An 18,731-nucleotide genomic window follows, 5' to 3' on the forward strand; every position below is an offset into this window, starting at 1 on the left:
GGGAGTAGAGGGATTAGAGGGAGTAGAGGGATTAGAGGGGGTAGAGGGAGTAGAGGGAGTAGAGGGATTAGAGGGATTAGAGGGAGTAGAGGGATTAGAGGGAGTAGAGGGATTAGAGGGAGTTGAGGGGGTATAGGGATTAGAGGGGGTAGAGGGATTAGAGGGGGTAGAGGGATTAGAGGGAGTTGAGGGGGTAGAGGGAGTAGAGGGGGCAGAGGGGGTAGAGGGAGTAGAGGGGGTAGAGGGAGTAGAGGGAGTTGAGGGGGTAGAGGGAGTTGAGGGAGTTGAGGGAGTTGAGTGGGTAGAGGGAGTAGAGGGGGTAGAGGGAGTAGAGGGGGTAGAGGGAGTAGAGGGGGTAGAGGGAGTTGAGGGAGTTGAGTGGGTAGAGGGAGTAGAGGGGGCAGAGGGGGTAGAGGGAGTAGAGGGGGTAGAGGGAGTAGAGGGAGTTGAGGGAGTAGAGGGATTAGAGGGAGTAGAGGGATTAGAGGGAGTTGAGGGGGTATAGGGATTAGAGGGGGTAGAGGGATTAGAGGGGGTAGAGGGATTAGAGGGAGTTGAGGGGGTAGAGGGAGTAGAGGGGGCAGAGGGGGTAGAGGGAGTAGAGGGGGTAGAGGGAGTAGAGGGAGTTGAGGGGGTAGAGGGAGTTGAGGGAGTTGAGGGAGTTGAGTGGGTAGAGGGAGTAGAGGGGGTAGAGGGAGTAGAGGGGGTAGAGGGAGTAGAGGGGGTAGAGGGAGTTGAGGGAGTTGAGTGGGTAGAGGGAGTAGAGGGGGCAGAGGGGGTAGAGGGAGTAGAGGGGGTAGAGGGAGTAGAGGGAGTTGAGGGGGTAGAGGGAGTAGAGGGGGTAGAGGGAGTTGAGTGGGTAGAGGGAGTAGAGGGGGTAGAGGGAGTAGAGGGGGTAGAGGGAGTTGAGGGAGTTGAGTGGGTAGAGGGAGTAGAGGGGGCAGAGGGGGTAGAGGGAGTAGAGGGGGTAGAGGGAGTAGAGGGAGTTGAGGGGGTAGAGGGAGTAGAGGGGGTAGAGGGAGTAGAGGGGGTAGAGGGAGTTGAGGGAGTTGAGTGGGTAGAGGGAGTAGAGGGGGCAGAGGGGGTAGAGGGAGTAGAGGGGGTAGAGGGAGTAGAGGGAGTTGAGGGGGTAGAGGGAGTAGAGGGGGTAGAGGGAGTAGAGGGAGTTGAGGGGGTAGAGGGAGTAGAGGGGGCAGAGGGGGTAGAGGGAGTAGAGGGGGTAGAGGGAGTAGAGGGAGTTGAGGGGGTAGAGGGAGTAGAGGGGGTAGAGGGGGCAGAGGGAGTAGAGGGGGTAGAGGGGGTAGAGGGGGCAGAGGGAGTAGAGGGAGTAGAGGGGGTAGAGGGAGTTGAGGGGGTAGAGGGAGTTGAGGGGGTAGAGGGGGCAGAGGGAGTAGAGGGAGTTGAGGGGGTAGAGGGAGTAGAGGGGGCAGAGGGAGTAGAGGGAGTTGAGGGGGTAGAGGGAGTTGAGGGAGTTGAGGGAGTTGAGTGGGTAGAGGGAGTAGAGGGATTAGAGGGGGCAGAGGGATTAGAGGGAGTTGAGGGAGTTGAGTGGGTAGAGGGAGTAGAGGGATTAGAGGGGGCAGAAGGGGTAGAAGGCCAGTGACAGATAACTGTGTTGTTTAGTGTGCTACTACACCAGGAGCAGCAAGAGCCGACACAGTCCCCTGAAGAACCCTGGCCAGACGCTGTGTGTCCTCTTTAACTATCATATGACTCAAACTTCCACTACATTTAAATTCTACATTTAGTCATTTATCAGACGCTCTTATCCAGAGCTACTTACAGTAAGTACAGGGACATTACCCCCGAGGCAAGTAGGGTGAAGTGCCTTGCCCAAGGACACAACGTCATTTTGGCACAGCGGGGAATTGATCCGGCAACCTTCTGATGATCTGACTCCCACTTCCACTATCACATGACTCGAACTTCCACTAACCATCACATGACTCGAACTTCCACTATCACATGACTCGAACTTCCACTAACTATCACATGACTCGAACTTCCACTATCACATGACTCGAACTTCCACTAACTATCACATGACTCGAACTTCCACTAACTATCACATGACTCGAACTTCCACTAACTATCACATGGCTCAAACTTCCACTATCACATGACTCGAACTTCCACTAACTATCACATGACTCGAACTTCCACTATCACATGACTCGAACTTCCACTATCACATGACTCGAACTTCCACTAACTATCACATGGCTCAAACTTCCACTATCACATGACTCGAACTTCCACAAACTATCACAGGAATCTAAACCCCAGGAATAATTCTACCACCATCACAAAGGTCTATACATCATTCTACCACCATCACAACAGTCTATACATCATTCTACCACGATCACAACAGTCTATGGCCCAATGTCGACTTTGAGGCCTGTTCTTGTTCAATCTGTAAGGGCTTAGGGCTGTCTCACGGTCAACTCGTCAAGTGCACGAGGGTTAGGCTAGGGCTAACCCTAACCCGTAAGTCTGCATTGTTGCAGACTTTAGCTAAGGGAATTTATCACGGTTTGTGGAAGGGTAGGACCCAAACTCAGGCGAGGACGCAGCCAACAGAGGTTTTCATAGCAAACGGAAACAAGTAGGGTACCACGCAGACAGTTAGCAGTAATGACAAGACAAAGACACAACAGAAACCTAATTACACAGAACCAAACGACACACAGGTGAAGACAATGACACTAACGAGAACCAGACACAGGTGAAGACAATGACAGGGAAACACTAGGACAGGGCAAAACCAAAGCAACAGGGGGGCACGGCTGTGGCCGTGACAGGAATTGCCCACAATTCATAGCGTTGTGAGGTGAAACACAAAGGTTACCAGGGGAAACCCGGAAGCAAGATCAACATCCTGGCCTCATAAGACACGAAGAAGAACGGTAAACAAACAGGACGGAGCTACCAACCCTGACATGAACGTAGATAGAGATAAAAGTTAACATGTAAGTTTTAACACAAAGCTCACTGATGGATAATAGAGGCAGGTTGTGTTTTGATGATACATTCCAAATATGCTTTCATCAGATTTGATGCAACAACATTACTATTTTACAGATAATGCAGCAAAGTCCTGTCCCATTCCAATTTACAGCATTTTGAGCCCTTGCAGCCTCTTGCACTCAATCACTTACGAGGTGATGTCAAGTAAGTCTGTGAGGGTTCAGGGCATAAGGTTTAAGGGAGACATTGAGATTGGTCCCCTGAGGCCAGTAGGGTGATGTGTCCAAGGACACAACGTCATGGGCCCTTCAGGGACATGCACAGGTATGGGCTATTGTTGCCCGGGCAACAACCCGTTTGCCCTGATTGGCTGATCTGCCCCTCTGGAGAAATAGCCTTTTTGGGGGGGCTGCATCAATACAATAAGCATTCATCATTAGTAAATTTGAACAAAATAAAATTGCGGTAACATCCTGTCCTGTGTTAATTTATATTGCCACCATAACATCAGCGTTGACCCCAGTCAGATGACCTTGTTTGTGTTCTCACATACTGCGAGCGAAGGAGGGAAAACCATTCAATTTTCACATGACTTTTTGAAGTAATGCATATATGGACGTATAATCATGCTACGCTAAATGAACCAAAGGGCATCATCACTGGTAGCGCAACGTGTATACATGCAGTGTTAAAATGTGTGATAGCAAAAGTAAGATCTGGCTGCCGTGGTTACACTAATTTTATACATGGTGGTATAACTGTACTGTGCTATATAACTGTGGTACAGTACTGTAAATAAATATAGGATAAAAAAAGTTGATCGCTTTTTTGAGCTTGTATGAGAAAGAAAGTGACTGCGGCGGGGGGTGGCCCTTTTTCATGTTAGAGTAACACAGCCCCTCCAAATGTCTGTGAACGTCCTTGGGCCTTCACATCATTCTACCATGATCACAGATCTGCAGATCACAGCTCTGCAGCTCTGCAGATCACAGCTCTACAGATCACAGCTCTCTGCAGCTCTGCAGCTCACAGCTCTCTGCAGCTCACAGCTCTGCAGATCTGCAGATCACAGCTCTGCATATCACAGCTCTCTGCAGCTCTGCAGATCACAGCTCTGCAGATCACAGCTCTGCAGCTCTCCAGCTCACAGCTCTCTGCAGCTCTGCAGATCACAGCTCTCTGCAGCTCTGCAGATCACAGCTCTCTGCAGCTCTACAGATCACAGCTCTCTGCAGCTCTGCAGATCACAGCTCTCTGCAGCTCTACAGATCACAGCTCTCTGCAGCTCTGCAGATCACAGCTCTCTGCAGCTCTATAGATCACAGCTCTCTGCAGCTCTCCAGCTCACAGCTCTCTGCAGCTCTGCAGGTCACAGCTCTCTGCAGCTCTACAGATCACAGCTCTCTGCAGCTCTACAGATCACAGCTCTCTGCAGCTCTACAGATCACAGCTCTCTGCAGCTCTGCAGATCACAGCTCTCTGCAGCTCTATAGATCACAGCTCTCTGCAGCTCTCCAGCTCACAGCTCTCTGCAGCTCTGCAGATCACAGCTCTCTGCAGCTCTGCAGATCACAGCTCTGCAGCTCCGTGAAGGACTCAGCTCAGACATGACTTGTGAGGTGGGGGTTCCTAGACTGTGTCCTGCCCACTTGTGGATCTACCCCCATAACTGCCAACTGTGGTTCAACACTTAAGTCACCCAAGTTGCTTTTCCACTCTTACATGATTTTGATAATAAATTAGTATCGTCTGGGTAGTCTGGTGATCTACAGCAATGTATGGATGGTCAACAACCTATGTAGGAACATTCTGATGTTTATCAGTGCTGGCTGGACAGGACAGACCTCCTCATCCACAGAAGGGCTGTTTGAGTGGTATAAATATATATATATGATATATACATATATATATATATAGTTGTATAGTATTATCGTTTTGTGTTAAACATGACCTACAACTACTTGTGTATTAACTACTTGAGTTTGAAATAGGCTTCTGAATGGACTGGCAGATGAATGGAAAATAGTCATCCTTGTTTACTTGAGTTATGCACACACACACAGAAAATTCCCATATTAAATGATCCTGTGTTAGGGTTAGTTTCTCTTGCCTCCCAGAGAATGTTTCTTGAGACCTTGGTTGTAGACCTCTGTTCTGGACCCGTATCTGCTGCATAACTGTTCCACACATAAATGATGTGTGTTCTTGCTGTACAATGTTGTTGGGCTGTGACTCCAATGTGGGATGTCTAATACTAATATATTACCTTCATTACAAATAAATATATTTAATGTCCCATGACACCATGTGGCTATTGTTGTTGATGTCTGTTGTTATTTGGCTCTGGTTTCCTGTGTGTTTGCTGTTGGCTGGGATGCATGTCTTGATGAGTGTGCAGCTCTGGAGCAGCCTGGTAGACATGAACACACATCTTCTTTTGAATAAAACTGTAACATAATGGTGTTTATCCTCTCCTGTCCACGAAAACAATTTTCTCAATCTTTTTCAAATATTTACTCATATAATGCCATAGAATATTTACCCCCTCCCCCACTTCCCATCTCCTTTCCTCCTCCCCTCCTCACTTCCTTACCTCCCCCTCTCCTCCCTCTGTCCCCTCCTCACTTCCTTAACTCCTCATCTCCTACCCTCCGCCATCCCTCCATCTATTTACCTTCACACCCTCATCTCTCTGTCCTTCTGTCTCTCCTTGCCTTCCTTCCCCTTCAACGCTCCTCACCTCCTTCTTCCAGCATCTCTCCTCCATCATCCATCCTTTCCTCCACTCTCCTCTTATCCTCCTTCCTCCATCCCCCCCCCCCTCCGATGTGTCCCATAGTGAGCAGCTAGGCTTGAGGGAGAGAGAGGGCTGAGACAAAGAGTTCCTTAATGGAGGCCCCAGAGAAGTACTTGATGTCCAACTCAATCCAATTGTGTTAAACCCTCAGCATTAGACACTAACACCCTCAAACACCTCCCACCTTAACACCTTCACCCTCTCATTCACTCTCTCATTCACCCTCTCATTCACTCACCCCTTCACTCTCTCATTCACTCTCTCATTCACTCTCTCATTCACCCTCTCATTCACTCACCCCTTCACTCTCCCATTCACCCTCTCATTCACTCTCTCATTCCTCCTCTTATTCACGCTCCCTTTCACTCTCATTCACTCACCCCTTCACTCTCATTCACTCTCTCCTTCACTCTCTCATTCCCTCTCTTCTCCTCTCTTTCAACATGCTCCCTTCTCAAGCTGTGGTTCTGGCTTACCAGACGTAGCACAAAGGCCCTTCTGATGCTTGCAGGAGAGGCCTGGATTCCTGCACACACACACGCACACACTCACACAAAACTTTCTCATTTCCATCTCCAAACAGAATTAAGCCACTTGGCTTCTGGATGGGAGTTTGTGTGTGTGTGCATGTGTATATGCATGTGTGTGTGTGTGTGATATATCCCCCCCGGTTGTGATAAAGTGGCTGAGACAGCTCATGAAGTGGCTCTATTTGACGTGGACTCAGACTGGCTGGAGGGCAGAGCGTGGCCGAGGGGATGGATATGGGAGGAGGGGGGGAGGGATATGGGAGGAGAGGGGGAGGGATATGGGAGGAGAGGGGGAAGGATATGGGAGGAGAGGGGGAGGGATATGAGGGGGGGAGAGATATGAGGGGGGGGGGATATGGGAGGAGGGGGAGAGGGATAATGGAGGAGGGGGGAGGGATATGAGGGGGGGGGGGATATGGGAGGAGAGGGGGAAGGATATGGGAGGAAGGGGAGAGGGATAATGGAGGAGAGGGGGAGGGATATGAGGGGGGGGGGATATGAGGGGGGGAGAGATATGGGGGGGAGAGGGATATGGGAGGAGAGGGGGGAAGGATATGGGAGGAGGGGGAGAGGGATAATGGAGGAGGGTGGGAGGGATATGAGGGGGGGAGGGATATGGGAGGAGAGGGGGAAGGATATGGGAGGAAGGGGAGAGGGATAATGGAGGAGAGGGGGAGGGATATGAGGGGGGGGGGGATATGAGGGGGGGAGGGATATGGGAGGAGGGGGGAGGGATATGGGAGTAGGGGGGAGGGATATGGGAGGAGAGGGGGGAGGGATATGGGAGGAGGGGGGAGGGATATGAGGGGGGAGGGATATGAGGGGAGGAGGGATATGGGAGGAGGGATATGGGAGGAGGGGGGAGGGATATGAGGGGGGGAGGGATATGGGAGGAGAGGGGGAGGGATATGGGAGGGGGGATATGGGATAGGGGGGGAGGGATATGAGGGGGGAGGGATATGGGAGGAGAGGGGGAGGGATATTGGGGGGGGGATATGGGAGGAGGGGGGGACGGATATGGGAGGAGAGGGGGAGGGAGAGGGGAGGAGGAGGGGAAGAGGGAGGAGAAGGGAGGAGGGGGGAGGAGAAGGGAGGAGTAGGAGGGGGAGGAGGAGGGGAGGAGGAGTAGAGGAGGGGGAGGAGTGAAGAAGGGGAGGAGAGGAGGAGATCCCTCTATGCCTCTTCCTTGTCACTCTCTTCTCACATCCGTTGATTCCCTCTTCCCCCTTTCTCCTCCCTCCTCCCCCCTCCTCCCCCCTCCTCCCTCCTCCTCCCTCCTCCTCTCTTCTCCTCCCCCCTGCTCCTCCCTCCTCCACCACCCTTCTCCCTCATCCTCCCCCTTCCTCTGTTAGTTCAGTGGCTCTGGAATCTCTGGGATCTTCAAACAAACCCTGCCTGGCTGCTATGGCGACAGGGAGGGGGTATTAACGTATATAGTGTCTGACCTTCCTCTCCTTCACCGCCCAGAGAGGAGGAGGAGCGATGAGGCCCCTCAGAAACTCAGAACTGAGGAGGCCAGGTCTGTAACCACGATGGCCAGCTCGTAACCAAGGCCGCCAGGTTCAACAATGCGAGCATTTCCCCTCGGAGGTTTACTGAGCAAACAACGTTCATGCTGCCATGCTGCCAAGCTGCCTCACACACACACTCTCACACACAATCACCCCTTCTCTTACTTTCTTTCTCTCTCTCTCTCTCTCTCTCTCTCTCTCTCTCTCTCTCTCTCTCTCTCTCTCTCTCTCTCTCTCGCTATCTCTCTCCCGCTATCTCTCTCTCACTAACTCTTTCTCTCTCTCTCTCCCTCTCTCCCTCTCTCCCTCTCTCCCTCTCTCCCTCTCTCTCCTCTCTCTGTCTCTCTCTCTTGGGTTAGAGGTCATAAAGAGACCAAAAAGAAGCCAGAAAGGTCAGACACCAGAGAGACCAGAGAGACCAGAGAGACCAGAGAGACCAGAGAGACCAGAGAGACCAGAGAGACCAGAGAGACCAGAGACCAGACAGACCAGAAAGCAAAGAGACCAGAAAGCAAAGAGATCAGAGTGTGAGTGTGTGTGTGTGTGTGTGTGTGTATGGGGGGGTCTGTACACACACACAGGGACTAGGGGGAAAACATAGATTACATTTCATGAATCTTTTTGTTTTGTTTTTCAGAAGAAAAAAATGTTGAGGTACCAAAAGATTCCCACCCCCATCAGGTACCCAACAACCCACACACCCATGTTGATGGCACATGATGATGGGGTTGGAAGCCAGCAGGACAGTTAATCACATCTCAGCCTGCGAGCCGGTGTCTCCTCTACTGGGGTGCGTCTCTGCATCTAGGCTCCCACCTACCTGTTAATCACACACACGCACACACATACTCACATAGAGGGAAGGGAAGGGAAGGGAAGAGGAGAGGAGAGGAAAGGGAAGGAGAGGAGGAGAGCCAAAGCAGTGCTGCTCCTCTCCTCTCCTCCCTTCTCCTCTCCCTGTTCTTCTGCTCTCTCTCTCTCCTCTCTGATATCTCTCTTATATCACTCTCCTCTCTGATATCTCTCTCCTCTCTGATATCTCTCCTCTCTTATATCTCTCTCCTCTCTGATATCTCTCTCCTCCCTGTCTCTCTCTCCTCTCTGATATCTCTCTCCTCTCTCCTTTTGTGTCCTTTCCTCCTGCAGCCACGCTCCCTTCAGTCTTCCATGAAATCAGAGACACAGTTCTTCGAACCAACCAGTGAGAACACACACACACCAAGCCACGCCAAACCAGACCACACACACACACCAGGCCAGGCCAGAGTGAAACTATACCCAGACCCAGATCAGATCAGACCAGACCAGTTCAGACCAGCCTAGATCAGATCAGACCAGACCAGACGTTCTATCACACACACAAACACACAGAGGGGATGTGGAGATGCTGACCTCACCAGGACAGACTCCAGATCCTCAGTATTGGTGGGTTTTCTCTGTGAGTTTGGCAGGAGAGACATGTACTCCCCTTTTATTGCTGTGTACCTCGCTGCCAAAACCTGTTCAAGGCACATAGTTTCACAAGACGAATGCCAAACAGAAAAAACTGCAAGCCAACTTTAACAATCTCTTCCCCAAAACTCATCCTTTCACATCCTCCCTCTCTTTTTATCACCCACTCTTCCTCTCATCCCTCTCTCCCCTTTCTGTCTCTCTGTACTGACTGTAGTTCACTGGAGATGACTGTAGTTCACTGGAGATGACTGTAGTTCACTGGAGATGACTGTAGTTCACTGGAGATGACTGTAGTTCACTGGAGATGACTGTAGTTCACTGTTGGAACTTTACACTTCTGGTTCTTGTGTTTGTGTTGTACCATATGCTGATACATGATACCTGTATCCTACAGTGGTACATACTACAGGTACACACACAAACACACACATACTGTATACCCCCCACCCTCTCTCTATGGTCACTTTAAGGTCACACTAAGATCACAGACATTTATTTCATTTAGCAGACACTCACATACATACACACAAAACACGAGATGAGAAACTGCAGAAGCAGATCACTCATTCTCTGCTTCTTTCCCTTCACAGTGCTGCTCCCTACTGGACACAGGACAGGGGCATGTGCTGCTCCCTGCTGGACACAGGACAGGGGCATGTGCTGCTCCCTGCTGGACACAGGACAGGGGCATGTGCTGCTCCCTGCTGGACACAGGACAGGGGCATGTGCTGCTCCCTGCTGGACACAGGACAGGGGCATGTGCTGCTCCCTGCTGGACACCAGTGTTCGGGTAACGTGTTACAAAGTAACGTTACTGTAATCAGATTACATTTGTCTGTAATGCAGTAATGTAGCGCATTACTGTTGATAACTTCAGTCATCGCATTACTGTTACTAATACAAAAATGTATTGTGTTACTTGCATTACTGCAATCTGCATATTGGGAGGAGATAAAAACAACAAATCAAACCTCCCTCAGTACGTGTGACTTATAGCCCCAGAGGTCAAGAGGCCAAACAAGAATTGCAGAGCCGCTTAGGACGTCTTTTGAGCCGAACCCTGTCTAACCCTGCCTAACCCTGCCTAACCCTGCCTAACCCTGTCTAACCCTGCCTAACCCTGTCTAACCCTGCCTAACCCTGCCTAACCCTGTCTAACCCTGCCTAACCCTGCCTAACCCTGTCTAACCCTGCCTAACCCTGTCTAACCCTGCCTAACCCTGCCTAACCCTGTCTAACCCTGCCTAACCCTGCCTAACCCTGTCTAACCCTGCCTAACCCTGTCTAACCCTTTTTAACCCTGCCTAACCCTGCCTAACCCTGTCTAACCCTGCCTAACCCTGTAAAACCCTGCCTAACCCTGCCTAACCCCGTCTAACCCTGTCTAACCCTGCCTAACCCTGTCTAACCCTGCCTAACCCTATCTTTTGACCATGACCCTGTACACCAACAGCTGCACCTCCAGTCATCCGTCTGTCAAACTCCTGAAGTTTGCGGACGACACCACCCTTATAGGGCTCATCTCTGGTGGAGGCGAGTCTGATTATAGGTGGGAAGCGGCCAACCTGGTCCTGGTGCAGCCAAAACAACCTAGACCTCAATGCTCTTAAGACAATTGAGATGGTTGTGGATTTCAGGAAGAATACAGCCCCACTCACCCCCATCACCCTGAGTGACTCCCCAGTCAACGCTGTGGAGTCCTTCCGCTTCCTGGGCACTATCCTCTCCCAGGACCTCAAGTGGGAATTGAACATCAGCTCCCTCACCAAGAAAAAACAACAGAGGATGTACTTCCTTCGACAGCTGAAGAAATTCAACCTGCCAAAGACAATGATGTTGCACTTCTACTCTGCCATCATTGAGTCCATCCTCACTTCTTCTATCACCGTCTGGTACGCTGCTGCCACTGCCAAGGACAAGAGCAGGCTGCAGCGTATCATCCGCACTGCGGAGAAGGTGATTGGCTGCAATCTGCCTTCCCTCGAGGACCTGCACACCTCGAGGACCCTGAGGCGAGCGAGGACTTTGTGGCAGACTCCTCCCACCCTGGACACTCCCTGTTTCAGTCACTCCTATCCGGCAAAGCTTTTAGTACTTGTCTTTTGTAGGCTATAGGCATATGAATCATTGGTCTGTTTTCAGGACAGCTGATATTCTGGATCAGAAGGCTGTTGTTTTCGAACTGTCAGAATAGCCTACCCAAAGTGCAGGCGTACTGCATTAAAATTGCCTTTGAACATATAAACTGTTTAGAATAGCCATGTGAAATCCTTTGAACCTGCTAAACTAAATACATTTCCTTTGGTAATCAAAGCTGGGGTATATTTCCTCAAAATGCGATGTGGAGTAAGAAAGGTATTGATTCACGTTCTTTACAGTACGTTCTGAATGACGAGTTGTAAGGATTTCTATTCTCTTACGTAACAAAACATTGCCAATCAGATAATGGTCAATCATATTCCAGGGTGTGCGTGCCATGTAGCCTAATGTAAAATGTATAATTAGTCCAACAGTACAACAAACCATGATAGAACATACAACTCTGACATCACTTAAAAATGTTCACAAAATATTTAATCGGGTTTTTACATTCATTTGAAAATGTAAATGTTTTCATCCCAACAGTAAGGGGTGCAAATGCACCTGCAGTAAAATCGCCTGTGTGTGTGTGTGTGTGTGAGGGGGGGGGGGGGGGGGGGTGTAGGTGTGGGTGTGATGCATCCACACCGAACAAGCAGAATGTGCTGATGTTTAACAATCCACGATCTCAATTGACACTACAAAAATGTAATGCTAAATGTCCTGCAGTTAATTACCTACTTTACAGTTCCAACAAAACGTACACACAAACAAATGTTTGCGCTCACACAAACTGCCAGTTTGCGCTCACACAAACTGTCTCTTGCTAATTTGAGCAACAGTTCTCAAGGTTTTCAGTAGATGTCGCACTTTTCAACATTTTACCGAAACGTTGGTTCCACAGAAATGTGAATACTGGTCTTTATTGGGTTCAAGTTTATTTCCAAGTTTAAATTCTAATACACACAATCTTTTTTATGCAAAATCAGACCAGGTAGCATGAGTATAAGTGATGTCATATTCCATGTCGTATACCGTAATTACACAACCATGTAAAAGTGATACCTGTTTAAGAATATACCGCTTCTTTCTCCCTAAGGAAATTCAGACGTATTAGACATTCTCTGAGGTATAACGTGGTCCCGGTTCTTGGGACACCACCGGATAGAAAATCAGGAAATGACGTACTCGAATGAAGAGAGTTCGTGTAACTTCGGTTCTTTATCAGGAAATGACGTTCCCATATGAAGAGAGTTCGTGTAACTTCGGCTCTTTAAATCGATTTTCATTGGTTTGAGCGTTTCCATGGCATTCAGAAATACAACCGCGCAAATCGAAATATTTCTGAAATGCAGGAGCCGGCATCAAACAAAACAGGTACTTTAAGTAGCAACTTTTGTCAAAATATGTGTATTTTATTACTAGAATTTGGTCGCTTTTGAAGTCAGAAGTTGTTTGCAAAGTAATTTGTTTGCGAGTTTTTAATTAATGACTGATAAGGCCGTCAGAGTTCTCCTTGATGCTAGCTAACGTTGTTAGTTATTGGGTTGATGCTAACGTTGTTAGTCACTTTTTTGCATTCAGATACATGTAGGAACATCTATCTGTATTACATGCTTAGACATATCCAATGTTTATCAGTGTTTATTATGACCAGACCATCCTCAAATCTCAAAGCAGAACAGCTATTTATCAGCCTGCCTTTCCCTGAGTGTGCTTTCTGCCTACCAACCAGTACCCAGTAGGGGTACTAGTAACCCCTACCTCCTGCTCTGCATCCAGCGCTGGGCCCAGCCTCCTGCTCTACATCCAGCGCTGGTCCCAGCCTCCTATCCCTACCCCCTGCTCTGTATCCAGCACTGGTCCAGCCTCCTAGCCCTACCCCCTGCTCTGCATCCAGCGCTGGGCCCAGCCTCCTGCTCTGTATCCAGCACTGGTCCAGCCTCCTAGCCCTACCCCCTGCTCTGCATCCAGCGCTGGGCCCAGCCTCCTGCTCTACATCCAGCGCTGGTCCCAGCCTCCTGCTCTGTATCCAGCGCTGGTCCCAGCCTCCTATCCCTACCCCCTGCTCTGCATCCAGCGCTGGGCCCAGCCTCCTGCTCTACATCCAGCGCTGGTCCCAGCCTCCTGCTCTGTATCCAGCACTGGTCCAGCCTCCTAGCCCTACCCCCTGCTTTGCATCATGCGGTGGTTCCAACCCCCTTGCTCTGTATCCAGCGCTGGTCCCAGCCTCGTAGCCCTACCCCCTGCTCTGTATCCAGCGCTGGTCCCAGCCTTCTACCCCTACCCCCTGCTCTGTATCCAGCACTGGTCCCACCCTCCTGCCCCTACCCCCTGCTCTGTATCCAGCACTGGTCCCACCCTCCTGCCCCTACCCCCTGCTCTGTATCCAGCACTGGTCCCACCCTCCTGCTCTGCATCCAGTGCTGGTCCCAGCTTCCTACCCCCTGCTTTGCATCATGCGGTGGTCCCAACCCCCTTGCTCTGTATCCAGCGCTGGGCCCAGCTTCTTACTCTGCATCCAGCACTGGTCCCACCCTCCTGCTCTTCATCCAGCGCTGGTCCCAGCCTCCTACCCCTACCCCTAGGCCTTAGTGGCCTCTGGCCACTAACCCCTGCACTGCACCCAGCCACTAACCTCATTATATGTTGTTATTATTATCGTGAAATGTTTGTGTATGTTTGTGTAAGTAACTGATTATTGTTTGTTTTGTATTTAAGGACCATCTAAAAAAAGACGGGCCTTCGAGGCCCTAAGTCAGGATCTCCCTGGGCAAGTTTCCAACGTCAAGTATGATGTTAAACGTATCCCTGGACTACTGAGACGTAAATCTGTAAATACCAATCTTTTGTTAGTTTAGTAATGTTTTACAGTTTTACTTCAGAAAGAAGGATCGCTTATCCACGTTGTCCTATTTGTGTTGCTTTAAGGACCACAAGAAGAAATCCGTGAATACCGGTGTTGGTGTTGATGCGGGCGTTGGTGTTGATGCGGGCGTTGATGCTGGTGCTAGTATTGGTGCTGGTATAGATGCTGGTGCTGGTGTTGATGCTGGTGTTGGTGCTGGTATAGATGCTGGTGCTGGTGTTGGTGTCGATGCTGGTATATATGCTGGTGTTGGTGCTGATTCTGGTGCTGGTATAGATGCTGGTGCTGGTGCTGGTGCTGGTGTTGATGCCAATTCCACCATTCATGAGAACAGGGTAAGACAGTTATTTGTGAAAATATTGACAATTTCATAGGATTCAATGTTTACCTTTTGGCCAGTGGATAATTGTGAATTAAAGATTCGGTATCTCTGTTTACCTACCTGTAGAGGATTGAAGCATATCTATGTATTCCATCCCAGGTACCACTGTCTAGCGATCTAGACAAATACATCTGCCTTCTGTTGGAAACAGAAAACGTTATGTTGGTAGATGAGGAGGGTAAAGTGTTCATCATCAACACATTCAACCATTCCACCAAGCGTCTTAATGTGAGTCATTTTTTTTGCCCACTTTATACTTTATAATCTATTTGACGGCAAGTGTCTTTGAATGTCTGTGATGAAGCATGTGATTATATTCTTATCTTTTCTTGAATTGGCAGAATGATGATTTTGCCATAATCACTAGAAGAGCCATGCAGTTTCCAGAGGGCTGCAGGTGGATATATATGTGTTCATGCAATGACCACCATGCCAGGCACATCTTGGCACTGTCTACACACGTGGACACATCCTTTGATGGTATTACGTTTATATTGTACTTAATATGTTAATGAATGTCCAGTATGTAAACTCCCCTTTTACAAATATATCTGTTATCTCGACCATGACAGAGTTGGCCTGGGTGGACTGTCTCCACATCAAGGCATTTAATGGGGTTTTGCCCAGTATTGAGGATGTCCCGGATAGTCCCAGTGAAATGGGTAATTATTCACTTCTCTACTCCATGCCTCTAAAATATAGCCAAAGCATCACAACATTTTGTTTAAACAGCTGCGTTATTTGGACCAATGTTGTTACGGAGGCAACAGTGGTTGTTTACTGTACTATTTATTTTCTTCTCAGAGCACAGTTATGCTACTAATGGAACAACAGAGGTAATGGTGACAGTAATTGGTAATAGTCGTGCCATACAGTAGGTAACTTCATGTCACCAATTGTTCTTTCTCACTGTAGAACAGCAATGTCAAACGTATTCCGTTTGCCGGCAGTTACTTTGTTGTTGAAAAAGATGGATATGCAATCATCAAAGTGAGTGCTGGCGCAATGAGGTGTCAGACGTGCCGTTTGCACCAGAGGAACTGCTGCCACGTGCAAATCCTGCAGGACATCCTCAACGATGAAGCACACCTTTTATCGTTAGGGATTAAGGAGGCAATGAAAGAGGGGTCTCTATACCCTGACACTGTGAAAGAGGCTGTTTCCACAGAACCAGTCCTCTTTCACATTCCTTTACCAGATAGGGTATGTGTTTGTTGACCATGTAGTTTTGTAAAAGGTCTAGGTATTTTTCCCCTCTGTATATGATCCGATTCTGACTCAATTTCTGTTCCAGGTTCGTTATGGGACTGCTGTTCCTAATCTTCACAAAGAGAAGGATGGAGTGTTCCTCCTGTATCCCACCCCCAAGGAACAATGTGACTGTGGCAGGCCATTATCATTGACCCCTCAGAAAGATACACATTTGTACACCAGATGCCATGTGTACAAAGTGAAAGGTATTCACTGAGAATTTTCTAGAACTATTAAGATTTTCCAAAGGTTTATTTCTGACATGATGATTGGTTTTGTACATGGAATGCAATTACAATGTGTTTGTTTTTTCCAAAGGCCACCAACTCACATGCACAATGTGTACCAAAACTCATAACTATGATGGTGGATGTGATTTCATTCTAAACATGGGCACATACATGGTGCACCATGAAGTCCTCAGGGACTATGTTTATCATTTCCTAAATTCAAGGCAAGTTAACTAAATATGATATGTAATTATGTGTAGAAACACAGATTATTATCAAACCTTTGGTGCTCAACATGTTTGTTCTTTATCTGTTACAGCACAACAATGTACAACTTCTTAGAAGTGTACAACACTCATCTGCGAGATGCAGGGACACAGGACTCTCTCCAGATGTCCTACCGCAAGTTGAGGGATGCAGTCATAGCCTTTTTGCAGCTTCTGTCTGCAGACTTTAGCTGGGGATTCAAATGTCCCATCTGCCAAGATAACTTCAAGTTAGTTCTGTAACAAAGTTGCAAATGGTCTGGATATACAGCCATGAAAATAATTAAGAGACCACTTAACATTGATTGTGGACTTTGGAGTGGTCTTTAAATTTTTTCCATGGCTGAATATCACAACAATGTTTGGAGCTTGTAATTAAGTATGTGATGTATGTGTACATTGTCTCAATAGTGAGGTTGTTATGGATGGCACCTCTTTGGGGTATCAGCAGCGGTATGGCCTCAAAGAAAGGCTTGTTCCTGGCCAAACTGTAATGAACAGTGGAAGATAAGTCTGTGATTTTCTTGTTTTAATCATTGTGTGTCTCAGTGTGTGTGCACGCCAATGTTACCTCTATAATTTTTACATTTAAATGATTAAGGCCTTATGTTATTATGACCTTTCTAAATTTGTTTCTCCTTCATTCAATTTACCAGTCACAGAACGCGAACTTTGATTCCTGAGCCAGACCTCCGTAAGCTGCTGCAGCGCTACAGTGCAGACGGGCTCCTCCCTGGAGAACACAGGGAAATGATGTCACAGAGTGCCAAAAGCGCCCCATTCCTCCTGCCCCTTTTGCAGAAGTTGGCCCTGACTTCACCCACACACGCAAGTGAGCCCTACCGCCCTCTCTTAACACAAGTCAGCAAGAACTCCCCTGCCTGTGCTCTGCTACATCCCAGTAGAGAACTCGGGGAGTTGATGTCAGAGATGGAGGGATTGAAGTACAGCCAGATCGAGCGGCAACCAGCACTTTTAGGGAAACTTGCCAAGGAATGCCCTTTGTTTTTTAGCTTGGTTGGGATGGAAGGGACTTTTCCTCAGGAGGTGGTACCCATCTTTCAGTGCCTCTATAAAAAGGCACTGGAAACAGTGTCCACACCTCCGGTCTCGACACCCCTAACTTCCCCAGAGGATCCTGGGCATTACTTCCCAAATCTGCCTCCTGTGAGAGACAGAGGCTTGTACACTACAGACAAGTGTAAAAAAGAGGCCAGTGACTGTAGGAAGACAGCAGGCAGACACCCTAACCTGATCCCTGGCATATTCACCCTGTTCTGCACACATGGTGAGGTTACTTTACTTGAACATTGACATTACACTATTGAAATTAATGAATACTGCTGGTAAGGTTATTGAGGTTTTGTTTTACTGTTTTGTTACACAATGGAATGTTTTTTGTACTTCAGGTGTTTGTCTTGGGTTTTCAATAATGGAGCAAGTGGAGTCGGTGAACGTGCCGTTTACCATACTCCGGACACGTTTTCGACAATGTAAGTTCAGGTTTTGCTTAGCATTGGTGTGACTAATTATCTGTGAATTTGTTGTCCGTAATCATCTGTGTGCACCCCATTTAGGCCCCAAGACAGTCATATATGACAACGCCTGTCAGCTGCAAACCTACTGCTTGCGGAGGGACCCAGGTTTTTTTAGAGAGACTTGGTTTCTTGTGGATCGTTTGCACTGGCGCAACCACTCAGGTGATTTGCAGTGCTTTTTATTCCGGGTACTTGCCTTTTTATATTGCAAATGCGAGTCAATGAAACTGTTGTGTTTTTTAATTATTTAAGGGTGTAACATTGGATACAATCTGGACAGCTATCCTCAGTTCCAGAAAATAAATTCTCAGGTGGCAGAGCAGAATAACTCGCTCTTGAAGAAGATGAAAGGACAACTGTCCTACATGAACAGGGAGAACTTCATCAGGCATCTGATGCTCTTCCTGTGGCACAGATCATGCAAAGTCATTACGAAACTTTGAGGTAAACATGTATTATGCAACGTGTGTGTGGAGATGAAGACTGCAAGCATGCGCCCATTCAGACTACAATTCAATGATATATAGTTTTATACTTTTATCTTTTTATTAATTTGTTATCTACTTTTATTATCTATCCCTTCTTCACTTTAAAGGTATGTAATGACTTGGAGCAATACACCCAAGACCATCAACCAAAAGATATCGGCAGCCAACTCAACCACAATATGTCAAAAGTCATTTTTCCATCTGTATTGTTTATTTTCCCATTTTAAGTGTTTGTTTAATCAACTTGTTTCATTGGCCCTGTTACATAAACAAATTAAACAAATGTATCTGTGTTTCCTATAAACCCCCCTATCAATCTGGAAGGATATATCATTTTAAAATCCTTTCCCATATTATAAGCCAAT

General features: G+C 48.0%; 1 protein-coding gene across 1 annotated transcript; it reads left to right on the forward strand.

Moving 5' to 3' along the window:
- Positions 1-12,572: 12,572 nt before the first annotated feature.
- On the forward strand, positions 12,573-18,649 carry LOC146254191 (uncharacterized). The gene is made up of 17 exons (XM_084678417.1): positions 12,573-12,719; positions 14,064-14,176; positions 14,274-14,546; positions 14,693-14,821; positions 14,935-15,073; positions 15,166-15,255; positions 15,398-15,429; positions 15,509-15,796; positions 15,888-16,050; positions 16,163-16,298; positions 16,394-16,570; positions 16,752-16,847; positions 16,994-17,628; positions 17,750-17,833; positions 17,918-18,040; positions 18,131-18,322; positions 18,474-18,649. The coding sequence occupies exons 1-16, from the start codon at positions 12,692-12,694 to the stop codon at positions 18,319-18,321; spliced, it is 2,697 nt and encodes an 898-aa protein (XP_084534543.1). The 5' UTR covers positions 12,573-12,691; the 3' UTR covers position 18,322; positions 18,474-18,649.
- The last annotated feature ends 82 nt before the right edge of the window (positions 18,650-18,731 follow it).

This window comes from Hypomesus nipponensis, chromosome 17 (assembly GCF_054491055.1).
Source record: "Hypomesus nipponensis isolate SF chromosome 17, ASM5449105v1, whole genome shotgun sequence".
In the NCBI taxonomy this organism is placed as follows: domain Eukaryota; kingdom Metazoa; phylum Chordata; class Actinopteri; order Osmeriformes; family Osmeridae; genus Hypomesus; species Hypomesus nipponensis.